The sequence below is a fragment of the Plecotus auritus genome (assembly GCF_963455305.1).
Source record: "Plecotus auritus genome assembly, chromosome: X".
Lineage (NCBI taxonomy): Eukaryota > Metazoa > Chordata > Mammalia > Chiroptera > Vespertilionidae > Plecotus > Plecotus auritus.
The window spans coordinates 37,198,754-37,213,765 of NC_137784.1; the positions used below are offsets into that span (position 1 = coordinate 37,198,754).

General features: G+C 36.2%; 1 protein-coding gene across 1 annotated transcript; it reads left to right on the plus strand.

Annotated features, from left to right (window-relative positions):
* Positions 1–582: 582 nt before the first annotated feature.
* HMGN5 (high mobility group nucleosome binding domain 5) lies at positions 583–8,038 on the plus strand. Its single transcript, XM_080652356.1, has 6 exons — positions 583–743; positions 2,491–2,520; positions 3,060–3,089; positions 3,382–3,435; positions 5,370–5,501; positions 6,817–8,038. Exons 1-6 carry the CDS (start codon positions 729–731, stop codon positions 7,480–7,482), a joined length of 927 nt encoding a protein of 308 aa, XP_080508482.1. The 5' UTR covers positions 583–728; the 3' UTR covers positions 7,483–8,038.
* The last annotated feature ends 6,974 nt before the right edge of the window (positions 8,039–15,012 follow it).

Here is a 15,012-nt window from a genome sequence, read left to right on the forward strand (position 1 = left end):
CTACTCTCCACTGGCAGGAGACAGGACATTTTGGCACTTTCCTTGCGTGGGGGCCACAATTCTGCTTTGGTGGAAAGTACTCACAACCAGATAAACAACTTTACTCTTTTCTACTTTCTGAATGAGCGCTCAGTTTATCTCAGCAAAGGCAGAATGGAAAGATTGGAGCCTACACTCAACCAGTTGTCAAAAACACCTCCCAAACCCCGCCCCGGGAAGAAGTAAAAGTGGAGGTTTTGGAGACTGTGGAGAAAACAACTGCAGTGACTTTCGCCTGTCATTACAACGTAAAAGGGGCGAAAATGATCAAAACCCCTCCGGCTTTCCCACTGGTTTTATGCTTGAGCCCTTTGCGTCTTCCAAGTCCACGCGCTCCTCTACCCCACCAGCGGTCCAAGCTGGTAGCACACGTGGGCTCAGGGCAAGTCCGTGGACCACGCCTCCTGGGCTGGTCACCTCCCCTTATTGGCCTGACAGCCTGTCACTCCAACTGGCTCCCACTCCAGCTAACCATTCACGTAGTTCGGTTTCGTCTTGGTGTGTTTAATGTTGCCAATAACGAGAGATATTTTTTTGTGGGGGGGAGGAGGGGGGAAGGAGGCGAGGCGAGTACAGGTCGTGCTGCAATTAGTTCATTGAAAACTCAGTTGCTCTCGGAGCGGTCGAGCGGAGACTGCTTTCAGCTTTTTTCTGCTGACTGTTAAAATCTCCTGTAGAGAGCTGCAACAATGCCCAAAAGAAAGGTAAGTTAAAAGGAAAGATATAAGGTGGATTAGCTACTGAAGTACATATTTCCTAATTGGCAGAAATTAAAAAAAAACAAAAAACAAAACACATTTAGGCTTCTAGTTCAATTTTGTGATGTACTAAATGGAAGGGGAGGGAAGGGCAAAGAATGGTCGGTGTAACGTTTAGGCTCGTCTCGCATGCAACTAGTAGTTCACTTTTGACTTGTTTTGTTTAAGGGAAAGAATTGCTTAAGAAGTGTCTCCATGCTGAATTACAAACAGCCATAGCGCTGTGCTGTCGCTTCCTACCCCACCCCCCTTCCTCCGCTTACCCTATTGGAGAACGCTTCTCCCAACCATGCTTCCAGGCACCAGTGTCCTCCTCAGCCTCCAGCTTTTCTCAGGGAACCGTCCTGTGTGGGAGTACGAAAGCCATGGCTTTCTCCCATATTTGCCTTTGTTCTTCCCATTTTCTTTTTCCATTTTTCCCCTTCCCTCCTCCACTTCTTGTCATGCCAGATGGCTATGCAATGTTAATCCTGTGCCATTAGGCGGCGCAGAGTTCAAACTGTCCGAGAGAAGGGAGAGATTCACCACTGTAATTAGCAACTTCAGGGCTGAGAGATCTGAAGCTCTCCAAGTTCTCTCTCTAGAGGTGGAAAGATAAGAGGACTGCATCAGATAAACAGCTGTAGATGTTGGGATAGCATCGATTTGTTCACTTAAGTCATGCAGGATTGATCTGAGCTACTCAAGGGCTGCAGAGCTCCTGAAAACCCTCACTTCAAAATTCGTGGCTCCTCTCTTGGACTGGAAAAAATGTATGTTTGGTGTTTGTTCGTTTTAGGAGGAGGGGTCCCTTGGAAGTGAAATCGAACGCAGTTTCATGCTTGATAAAATTGTAAAACACTGTCCTAACATAAGGCATTGTGATTTTTTTTATATTATTTCTACTTATCCATCTGCTTTCCCTGTTTCTATAACCTAGGAATAAAATCGAAATCCCCCGGGCTCCGGGACTGTGGTATGAATCTTGCAATAGCTTGATAATTTCCAGGCTAGAGCGCTGCTCAGGCACAGGAAGCAATGGTTTTTAATCACCATCCCCCTTTCTGAGATCCCCGCCGCTGCACTTTTCTGGGCCTGTGCAATGGGTCTTGCTATTTTACAGAGCTGACAGCAACCTTGTCTAGCAGGTAGTGGCGGGAAGTTTTAAAAATGCGGCTGGCTCCTCAGAATAACGCATTGACGTTGTAACAAAGAGGCCCCCCCTCCAAAGCATTGTGGGGGTTGTAGTTCTTGTATGCAGAACTTGGAGGGGAGGATAATCCAGCCTTTAGAGAGGTTCAGATAAGTACAATTGCATCTCAAACATAAGGCAAAACAGGGAAATTGCATGAAGCTTCGTCTTCATTCTGCCCGCCCCCACACTTTTTTGGTTTTAACACTGGCTACAGCAGGTGGATATTAAAATTTAAAATGTTTGTTTCTTAGGAGATAAAATATACACAAAAAGATGAAATTGATTATCATTTGTGTAAACTTAAGTCTTGTGAATGCATTTGCATCTTGGTGCACATTTGCACATTAATGCACAGAAGTATGTAGCATGCTACTAGGAAATAACACGTAGCTACTTGAGCAGAAATCCAGGAAAAAGTCATAAGCGGTTATGTTGCAACTGTAATCCATAGGTAATATTTTCTCATCTACATGTTTATATCGATGACCTTATTTCTGTATGGTTTTCTCCTCTGTATAGGCTGCAGGTCGAGGTGATATGAGGCAGGAGGTGAGTTTCTTTAGTTTTAGAATCTGTCAAAAAATACACTCGTTTTGAAACTTAAGGCTCATAAGCAGCTAACAAAATAGATGCTGGTTAGTATATTTTACCACATGAGTACATATGGAAAGTCAGTGAGCTCCCTCAAAAATATAGTAGGTATTGAAACCTTCATACTTCTTGGGATTTACAACATTATTGTGCTTGTCAATATCTGGAGGGAGCTTCTTCCTTTTAAGCAAAAGAATTGCTTTGTCAGTTTACAAGAAGGGGCTATATTGTCATTTCTAAATATGCTCCTTGTTACTAGTGATTGTGTTCATTTAGCCTAGCAATTGAAGTTCAATTTGGGATTTTTCCCCCCTTAGCTATATGAAGAGTCTAGAGGAGGGAGAAATCAAAACATATATATTTCTACTATGATATTTTATAATCAACTTCATAACTGCTTCTTTAATGACAATATTTATGTATTTTCTCTGTAATATAAATAAGTCTAATTTTGTGTATCCATAATTCTCTTAACTGATAATTTTTTTCACTCACAGCCAAAGAGAAGATCAGCCAGACTGTCTGCTGTAAGTAGTCTTTTTAAAAAGCTGCCCACATATTGTAAAATATAATTTTAAAATTCAGGCAATCCTGGACAATACTATATTTAATACAAGATTTATTTTTAATGTTTTAAGAAAAAACTCTCACACTAAGGAATTTTCCCTGGTGTTCAGTTTGAACTCTCCCAATTTTTTTTTAAAATTAAGAAATTGGATTTTATTGTTAGTGATCATTCTTTAACTCTGATTTCTTCCATCCCCGCCCCTTGCCCCAGTCCATGACTTGTGTTTTTTGTGTTGTTGTTGTTTTCTGCAGATGCCTGTGCCCATTATACCAGAGTTGAAGCCAAAAAGAACATCAACTCCAAGGGTAAATATTCAACATGCAATGTTGAGGAAAAATTGCTTTTCTTCAGAAATAAATTTTTGGAAAATCATACAGCTGATCATTTTGTTTTCTTTGTTTTCTGTTCAGTTAATAATATATTACATTATACCATATGGTACGTGTAATCACTTTGAGTAAGGAATATTTGTTCATGTTCTGTGAATGTGATTGTCCACTGTGTTTTGGCAGTTTCATTAGGACAAGACAAAACAAAATTTTAGTTTGGTAGACTCATAAAATGTATATGCCTTTGACATCATATAGTTACAATACCTTTATTCCTGGAAAAACAAAAGGTGTAAACTGTAGTAACCAAAATAATGCTTTTTTTTACTTGTTGTAGTAACTAATATTTGATAATAATTTTCAGTTTGCAAAGTGCTTTCAGGTACCTTATTTTTAAATGGACACAGTTGATTTAATATAGGCTTCTATACCCTGATGTTGTGGCTAAAGACACTGGAAACAGAAATAACCTCAATATTAAGTTCACTTTCCTCCCTTTTATTTATATTTATTTATCTCTGTGTGAATATAATTCAATTTTATTTACTTTGTTAACTGTTTTATTGAGATATCATTGATTAAAGATTGGTTGAATTGTTAAAGTAATAAAAGTTTAAGACTATGTGAATATTAGTCATGTAATCCCATTGTTTTGTAGTTGAAGAAAGTGTATCGTAGTCATATTTGTAAAATGCTTTGACATTATTGATTTTAAAATATTGTTAAAACTAAAGCAAGTGAAGTTTTAATAATAGTGACAACAGAAGAGAAATTTCCTTTTTTTTTTCTATTTCACATTTGAAGGTCACTATTGTCTAAAGTTAGGTACTTAATTTATAGATTATGAAAATAGCTAACACTATTTATTTCCTTTAAAAATATAAGATATTGCTAGAATAAAACAAGTACCATTTAATCATGGACTTTAAAATACTTTACATCCCTTGGCTCTCGATTTCAACGTTAAAATAGTAAAATCCTGTATATATTGTATTTTACAGTTTCTAAAACAATTTCACATACATTTTATCATTTTTCTCCTTATAACATCCCTATGAGGTAGGTGGCATGACTTTATTTTACATATGAATGAATAAGCTCAGAAATCTATGCTTTTGCCCAAGGTCACATCAAGTAAGTAGCAGATCCAGAATTCAAACACAGATTTTTCTGGCCCCTTTACCCAGTGCTCTTTCTACTACATACATACTTAGGCAAAGAGCTTTCTTGGTAAAGCAATCATGATTCAAGTTATTCTAAAAACTTGTAGACACAAAAATTGAATCCCCTTTATCCCCAGATGATCTCTTTCAAATATATCTAAATTAATAATCTCACTAGTATTTCTACATCTAACCTGATGCTGACAGTTGGCCCTGAGTGTTCATCATTTAACTTGTTGTTTCACATTGAAAATTTATTTGATTTGTACCAGAAGGACATTATTCATTTTTTAATATATATAAAGGGATTTATTTTTTTTAATTTTAATTTTCAATTATAGTTGACATTCTATATTATATTAGTTTCATGTATATAGCTTAGTAGACATTTATATAATTTATGAAGTGATTTCCCCCATTAAGTTTAGTACCCACCTGCTACCATACATAGTAATTTTAATATTATTGACTATATTCTCTATGCTGTACTTTACATTCCCATTAATGTTTTGTACTTCTTAATCCCTTCACCTTTTTCACCCAGCCCCCCAATCCCTCTTTTTTAATACTGCGTCAGTTTACAATAAAAGTGAATGTATCTAGTGATAATTGTGTTGATAAAAAGTTTGTATGGGTATTTTAAACATTTTTCATAAATTATTACAACTGGTAGAATAACTTGGGCCATTTAATCAATACACCAGGTAAATTTTATATTTATTTTTAATATTGTGTGTTATTGGACAGAAAATGAAAAAAGATGATATGATGGGAAATAACGCAGATACAAGTACCCAAACAATAGCTGAAACCAAGAAAGAGGTTATTAAAGAAGAATACAATGAAAATGCTGAAAATGGAGAAGGCAAAATTATAAAGGTATCTTACAATATTAACAGATTTGTCTGTTTAAAAGTTTAACAATAGGTATGACTGAAAGAAATCTTATTTGCCTTGTAGTTTAAAAGAAAAAGTTGAGACACATTAATTGAGTAGTGGTTCTATAGAGTCATAATCCATTCAGGTTTCTATAACAAAATACCACAAATTGGGTGGTTTATAAACAACAGAAATTTGTTTTTCACAGTCTGGAAGCTGGGAATTTCAAGATCAAGGCTACAGCATTTTTGGTGCCTGGTGAGGACCTGCTTCCTGATTTTTAGGTGGCAGTCTTTTCTCTGTGTCTTGACATGATAGAAGGGATCATCAGATAGCTCTCTAGGGACCCTTTTATACGGACACTGATTCCATTCATGAGAGCTCTACCCTTATAACCTAATCACCTCCCATAAGACCTACCTCCAAATACCATCACATGGGGGATTAGATTTTTATCATATGAATTTTGGGGGATACAAACATTCAATCTATAGCAAGTAGTATAATGGTATCTAAGGGGAAAATAAAGAAAATGAATTTAAATGTGAGATTTATAGGCATGGATAGTGGGAACAATGGCTTAGCATTGCTATTAATAGAACAATGATCATGATTCAGTAATATAACAACTCTCTTATTAAATGCAAGCTAATTTTCTATTCCTTTTGTCAGCACATGCATTATTTGTAAATCATTTTCCCAGATCATGATTCTTTGCTCCCCTGCAGATTGCAAGACAAATTATTATGTTAATGTTTCTAATAGCTCTTAGGTTGCATATTTAATGCATACCACATTTTTAGATATTAGTAAAACATTGAAAATGGGATAAAGTGCCAAATCTACAAACCAAACCTAGACCTAGAGGGAATATATTTTTATAAGTGATCCTATGATATAAGGTAAAAAAATCTAAATCTCACTATTATAGAAACAAAACATTATTTCTTTAAGGAATGTATTTTTATTTACATGTATGCTACTCATTGAGAACAGCTGATAAAAATGTCATTTTAAAATATGTATTCTTTTTGTTCATATTTTAATGAAATTATTTATTTGAATTTTTTTTCCTGAAGTTATGTGCCAAATGTCTGTTTGTATATGTTTGTGTGGAGATATTTTAGTTAATTCTATTTCTTAGAATGTTTTCCTCATCGTGTGATATTTAGGAGGCCTTTCCACAGGAAAATTACCTTTTTGTAATTATAGTGTTATTATTTTCATAAAATATATATAATTTTATTGAAATATTTAGGGGAAACAATTATAAATTTATGAATATAATTGTGATTATTTTCTCTTACACATATAGGCACCAGCTCCTGAAAAAGAACCTGATGAAATAAAAGAAAAAAAAATGGAAAATGTTGAAAAAGAAGGATTAGAAAAGAAAGAAGCAGTGCCATCAGGAGAAAAGAAAAATGAAAAAGAAGATCAGGAAGGAGATGGAAAAGACCAAAACAAGGAAGAAGAGAAAAGAGAAGATGGAAAAGAGGATGAAGATGGAAAAGTGGAAGAAGACCAAAAAGAGAAAGGAGATGAAAAAGAGGGTGAAGATGGAAAAGGGAAAGAAAATGGCAAAGAGGAAGAAGATGAAAAAGAGGGTAAAAATGGGAAGGGGAAAGTAGAAGATGGCAAAGAATGTGAAAATGAAAAAGATAAAGGTGAAGATGAAAAACAAGAAGACAGAAAAGAGGAAGGAGATAAAAAAATGAATGAAGATGAGAAAGGTGATGAAGATGGAATAGAGGATGAAGATGGAAAAGAGGGTGAAGATGGGAATGATGATGAAGGTGGAAATGAGGAGAAAGATGGAAAAGAGAAAGGAGAAGCTGAAAAAGAGGATGGAGGAAAAGAGAAGGAAAATGGAAAAGGAAATGGGAAAAATGGAAAGGAAAAGGAAAATAAGGCTGAAGTTGAAAAAGAAGTAGCTGAAAAAGAAGATGTCAAAAAAGAAGCGTCTCAGAGTATTGTTTAAAGCTGCCCTACGTAGTTTCATAATTTGGTAATATGTACCTTCATGTTGTAATGTTAATAGAGATAAATATTTTTATCAAATATTTTATAAATGTGGTTTTTCTTTAGCATTAACTGAATTTCAGAATATATTCATACTGATCATTAGCCACAAATTTCCTAACATGAAAACTTTATAAATCTTGTGATTAAAATAGAAGAATATAGAGAAAAAAACATGCTTGAAACTTTGTCAGTAAATTTCCTTTTGGGTAAGTTATATGTTAAATCTTTGAATTTTACTTCCGTATGTGATAATTTCATAAAGTGGAGAGATCTCAAAAGAAAAATGGTATGTGGTTCTCTAAGTTGCTTTTATGAAGAAGGTGAACTATTTTTGTGTAATGCTGAGGAGTTAGAATTATCTTTTCCCAATGTGACTTTAGTTTTAGTTTGGGAAAAAATAAAATTGTAATTTCATTTTAAAGGAAATGAAAATGTTTCTTTCAGAAGGGCAGTTCTGATTTTATGTGTATACACAAAAATTTACTGGATTTATCTTAATAAAATTTTTCTTCAAAGATTTTTGTAGTTTGTTATATATCCAAAATAATAATGAAATATTATAATGCTTGACTTTTTTCTATTGCGATATTCATAAAATCATTGAATTTTTTCACTTAGATAAAATTAACAACATAAAAGTCAGCATTTTAATCTTTTCAAAGTGTACAATTCAGTGGTTTTTAGTATATTCATAATGTTGTACAACCATCACCACAACTCCACACCCACTGTTCCCTGGAAACCACTAATTTATTTTCCATCTCTATAGATTTGCCTATTCTAGATATTTCATATAAATGGAATCACGTAATATATGCCATTCTATATCTGACTTCTTTCACTGGGCATGTTTTCAGTTTCATCTCTGTTGCAGCATATATTATCATTTCATTCATTTTTATGGCTGAATAATAAATAATGCTGCTATGAACATTCATATGCAAGTTTTTGTGTACATATTTGTTTTCATTTATCCTGGGTATATAGCTAGGAGTGGAACCACTGGTTCATAGAGTAATACTATGTTTAACTTTTTGAGAAACTTCCAGACTATTATCCAAAGTAGCTTTAGCATTTTATATTCTCACCAGAAATATGAGGGTTCAGATTTTCCCACATCCTTGTCAACACTTGTTATTGTCTACCTTTCTATTATAACCATACTAGTAGGGGACTTGGCTGTGATCATAATCATAGTGATTTTGATTTGCATTTTTCTAATGAAATCGAGCATCTTTTGCACTTTTGGCCATTTGTATATCTTTTTTTGGAGAAATGTCTATCAAAGCTTTTGCCCATTTTTACTTGGATTGTCCCTTAATATTAGGTTGTAAGATTGTGTACATTTTGGATATAAGTCTCTTATCAGATATAATGACTTGCAAAAATTATCTCCCAATTTATGGTTTGTCTTAACATTTTTTTTAAACATATTTTATTGATATTTCACAGAGAGGAAGGGAGAGGGATAGAGAGCTAGAAACATCGATGAGAGAGAAACATCGATCAGCTGCCTCCTGCACGCCCCCTACTGGGGATGTGCCCCCAACCAAGGTACATGCCCTTGACCGGAATCGAACCTGGGACCCTTCAGTCCGCAGGCCGACGCTCTATCCACTGAGCCAAACCGGTTTCGGCTGTCTTAACATTTTTAGTGTCATTTGATGCATCAAAGTTTTTAATTTTGATTAAGTACAATTTACCTACTTTTTCTTATGTGGCTTGTGGTTTTGGTGGCATATCGAAGAATCTGCTGCCAAACCGCAGGGCACAAAGATGTTCACCCATTTAAAGAGTGTTATTTATAGTTGAATCTCTTACATTTAATACATTTCTTGCATTAAATTTTGTATATGTTGTGAAGTAGGGGGTCTGACTTCATTCATTTACATGTGGCTATCCATTTGATCAAGCATAATTTCTTGAAAAGACTATTTCTCCATTGGGTAGTCTTGGCACTCCAAAAAAACAATGGCCCACAGATGTATGGGTTTCTTTCTGGACTCAATTATGTACTATTGATCTATATGTCTATTTCTGTCAGTATCACACTTTTTTAAATTTCTTTATTGATTAAGGTATCACATATTTGTCCTCTTCCCCCCATTCCCACCCCAAACCCCTCCCCACGCATGCCCCCACCCACCTGTTGTCCATGACCACTGGTTAGGCTTATATGCATGCATACAAGTCCTTTGGTTGATCTCTCCCCCTTACCCCCACCCTCCCCTACCTTCCCTCTGAGGTTTGACAGTCTGATCGATGCTTTTGATTACTGTAGTATCAAAGTATATGTTCCCCAACTTTGTAATTGATTGTTCAGGGTCACATTTCCATATGAGTTTTAGGATCAGCTTATTTCTACAGGAAAAAAAAAGTCAGTTGGAGTTTTGATAGGGACCACAGATAAATTTGGGGAACATTGCCTTAGTATGAAAATTGTCTTCTAATCAATGAATATGGGATGTATTTCCAGTTTTTAGGGTTTCTAATTTCTTTTAGCACTGTTTTGTAGTTCTTAGAGTGTAAGTCTTATACTTTCTTCATTAAATTTATCCCTAAGTATTTTATTCTTTCTGATGATGTAAATGGAATTGCTTCATTGACCTCCATTTCAAGTTGTCTTTTGCTAGTGTATATAAATACAACTGATTTTTTATTACTGGTCTTTCATCCTGCAATTATGATGAGCTCTGTTATTAAATTTAATAGGAGTTTTGTGGATTCTTCAGAATTTTCCTTTTACAAGACCATGTCATCTGCAAATAGAGGTTGTTTTACTTTTTTACCAATTTGTATGCTTTTATTTCTTTCTTCTTGCCTAATTTTCTGGCTGTAAAAAGGCTTCACATGTATTAAGAATAAAAAATGAAATACACAAATTGACATTTCAGTTTTCAAAGCATAGACCTCTGACTCTACCTCTTTTCCAGGGCTGGCAGGCCCTGCACCATTTCATACCTGCTCTCAAAACTTGCTACAATGCTGCAATAATAAAAACCAACCTGAAAGAGTTGGTTAAACTTCTAGGTACCTTGCCTTGATCCCCCACTTCCTAGCCATATTCTGCAACCACAGAAAATGTACTGTCATAACTTCCAATGTAGAAACTAATCTTTTGAGCACCTTAATCCCCGTCATTGTCAAGGCTAAATAAAAGTAACAATCCTCATTTCTTTTTTAGAAACACACTCCAGATGATGGGCAAAAACCTGGTAATGAGTAATCTTAACTTTTCATATGAAATTCTAAACTTTACACGAAGAAGGTAGTTACCTTCACCTTATAACATTATTTTAACACTATAATATTGCATTCATATAACAATGCCAAGGTATCCTATATAATAAAGAGGTAATATGCAAATTGACCATCACTCCAACACACAAGATGGCTGCCCCCATGTGGTCATAGATGGCCACCCCCATGTGGACACAAGATGGCCACCACAAGGTGGCCTTCAAGGGAGGGCAGTTGGGGGCAACCAGGCCTGCTGGGGAGGGCAGTTGGGGATGACCAGGCTGGCAAGGGAGGGCAGTTAGGGGTGACCGGGCAATCAGGGGAGGGCAATTAAGGGTGACCAGGCCGGCAGGGGAGAGAAGTTAGGGGCAATTAGGCTGGCACAGAAAAGGTCAAGAAATACACTTGGAGTTTCTTTAGTATTATGCAGCATCTTTTGTTAACTATCATTGGTATCACATGTATTTGGTAATATATAATACTGACTCATCACAAGAATTGATTTTGTAAGTATACAGTGCTGAAGTGTTGTGTTTTTTTTTTCCATTGCAGTTTGCTTTTTATTAATAATTTATCTTTATTGTTGAAAGTACTACAGATGTCCTCTTTTTCCCCCATTGACCCTCTCCACCCTGCATCCACTCCCAGGCCTTCACCACACTATTGTCTGTGTTTATGAGTTTTAATCTAAAATTTTCTGTTGTGATTTTGAAAGGCTTGCATCACTCATAACCATTAATGTGGAAGGGGAAGGCATGCCTCAGGATAAAAAAATTAATAGAAATAATATTTGAAATCATATTATAATTAGATAGAAAAGTATGATTTAGTCTATGGCTGTACCTTGAGAAAAAGAGTATACACAATTATTCAGTGGCATATCTGCTGCATAAAGTAAGGCCTGCCTTTAATGTTTCCCCCTAATCATACTTAACATGTTTCATTTTTTTCAGGCTGAACATTAAAAATTCTTATTAACAATTCATGTTTGGGATGGTATGAGCAAAGGGAGACAGAGAACATTTATATTGGAGCTGGGATCTAATCTTATAAACCACTAGAGGCCAGGTGCATGGATTCATGCACATTGAAAGGAAATTAATTAGAAGCTGGCTGGCGGTGCAGGACTGGGTGAGATGGGCCAGACACACCCTGGAGCCAACCTCCGGTGATCCCTCCCAGGCATCTGCGGAGTGAGTGGGGTCCCTCAGCCTGGCCTGCGGGGATTGAGCTAAAACTGGTGATTGGACATCCCCCGAGAGGTCCCGGAGTACGAGAGGGCCCTCTGCAAAGTTGCTGTCGCTCAGAAGCTCCTGTGTTGAACGTATGCCCCCTGTTGGTCATTGCACGTCATAGCTACCGGCCAGTCAGCCAGTCAGCCAGTCGCTTAAGCTTTTATATAGAGAGAGATTATAGGTATTATTGTGATGCCACAGCCCACACGGCCTCAGGTTCAAAGACTTGGAGAAAGGGCTGATGTGCAAATTAATACATAAAACAAGAAATATAAATTTGGAAATTATGGGGGAAGCCAGTTGTGATCTTTTTGTGTGTGTGTGTGTTTTTAATTTTTTTATTAAGGTATTATATGTGTACATATCTTACCATTGCCCCCCCACCCCACTCCCATACATGCCCTCACCCCCAATGTTTTGCATCGTTGGTTACTCTTACATGCATGCATATAAGTCCTTCAGTTGATCTCTTATTTCCCCCACCTCTCCCTAACCTTCCCGCTGTAATTTGACAGTCTGTTTGATGCTTTACTGCCTCTGTATCTATCTTTTTGTTCATCAGTTTATACTGTTTTTCATTATCCCCAAATGAGTGAGATCATGTGGTATTTTTCTTTCATTGACTGGCTTATTTCACTTAGCATAATGTTCTCTAATTCCATCCAGGTGCCTACAAATGGTAATAATTCCTTCTTTTTTATGGCAGCATAGTATTCCATTGTGTAGATGTACCATAGTTTTCTGATCCAGTCATCTGCTGACGGCCACCTAGGCTGTTTCCAAATCTTAGCTATTTATTGAAAATTGTGCTGCTATGAACATAGGGGTGCATATATCCTTTCTGATTGGTATTTCTAGTTTCTTAGGATATATTCCTAGGAGTGGGATTACTGGGACAAATGGGAGTTCCATTTTCAGTTTTTTGAGGAAACTCCATACTGTTCTCCACAGTGGCTGCACCAGTCTGCATTCCCACCAGCAGTGCACGAGGGTTCCTTTTTCTCCACATCCTCGCCAACACTTGTCGTTTGTTGATTTGTTGATGATAGCCATTCTGAGAGGTATGAGATGGTATCGCATTGTCATTTTGATTTGCATCTCTCAGATAATTAGTGACTTTGAACATGTTTTCATTTGTCTCTTGGCCTTCCTTCTGTCTTCTTTCGAAAAGATTCTATTTAGGTCGGTTGCCCATTTTTTCATTGGATCATTTATCTTCCTTTTAGTAAGTTGTATAAGCTGCCTGTAGATGTTGGAGATTAAAACTTTATCAGTGATAACATTTGCAAATACGTTCTCCCATACAGTGGGATTTCTTGTTGTTTTGTTGATGGTTTCTTTTGCTGTGAAAAAGCTTTTTATTTTGATGTAGTCCCATTTGTTTATTTTCTCTTTGGCTTCCATTGCCCTAGGGGCAGTATCAGTGAAGAAGTTCTTTCGGCATATGTCTGAGATTTTGCTGCCTGTGGATTCCTCTAGTATTTTTATGATTTCCCGTCTTATATTTAAGTCCTGTATTCATTTTGAGTTTATTTTTGTGTATGGTGTAAGTTGGTGATCTAGTTTCATTTTTTTTCATGTATCTGTCCAATTTTCCCAACACCATTTATTGAAGAGACTGTCTTGACTCCATTGTATGTTCATGCCTCCTTTGTCAAATATTAATTGCGCATAGTGGTTTGGGTCGATATCTGGATTCTCTATTCTATTCCATTGATCTATATGTCTGTTCTTGTGCTAGTACCAGGCTGTTTTGAGGACAGTGGCTTTGTAATACAGCTTGAAATCTGGTATTGAGATCCCTCCTACTTTATTCTTCTTTCTCAGGATTGCTGTGGCTATTCGAGGTCTTTTTTTATTCCAGATGAATTTTTGGAGAGTTCTTTCTAGTTCTGTGAAATATGCCGTTGTTATTGTAATGGGGAGTGCATTGAATCTATAGATTGCTTTGGGTAGTATGGACATTTTGATGATGTTGATTCTACCAATCCATGAACATGGTATGTTCTTCCATCTGTTTACATCTTCCTCTATCTCTTTTATCAGTGTCCTATAGTTTTCCATGTATAGGTCTTTTACCTCCTTGGTTAGGTTTATTCCTAAGTATGTTAATTTTTTTGGTGCGATGGTAAATGGGATTGCTTTTTTAGTCTCTCTTTCTGTAAGTTCACTATTGGTGTATAGAAATGCCATAGATTTCGTGGCATTAATTTTGTATCCTGCTACATTGCCGAATTCATTTATTAAGTCTGTTAGTTTTTTGATAGAGTCTTTCGGGTTTTTTATGTACAATATCATGTCATCTGCAAATAAGGACAGCTTTACTTCTTCTTTTCCAATTTGGATGCCTTTTATTTCTTCTTCTTGTCTAATTGCAATGGCTAATACTTCCAGTACTATGTCAAACAGGAGTGGTGAGAGTGGGCATCCCTGTCTTGTTCCTGTTCTTAGGGGAAATGGTTTTAGTTTTTGTCCATTGAGTATGATGTTAGCTGTGGTTTTATCATATATAGCTTTTATTATGTTGAGGTATGATCCTTCTATTCCCATCTTGTTGAGATTTTTTATCAAGAAAGGGTGTTGGATTATGTCAAATGCTTTTTCTCTATCAATTGATATGACTCTGTGATTTTTATCTCTCAATTTGTTTATGTGATGTATCACATTTATTGATTTGCGGGTATTGTACCATCCTTGCATTCCTGGGATAAACCCTACTTGGTCATCCAGTTGTGATCTTGATACAAGGGACCAAGTTCCACTGAATCTCCATTCCCATCTGCTTTTGTTTATCAGAATACACAATTGCCTTTCAGGAATGCAAACAGACATATCAAAGGTGATTGTTTAGTAAACAGTAAGATTATCAGTTTAGGGAGTTTGCTTTAGGCCATTGAGTCATCAGCAGTAGGCAATAAAATGTAGATATTCACATTTATGTTAATTACTAGAGGCCCGGTGCATGAAATTCGTGCATGGGGGTGTGTGTCGCTCAGCCCAGCCTGCACCCT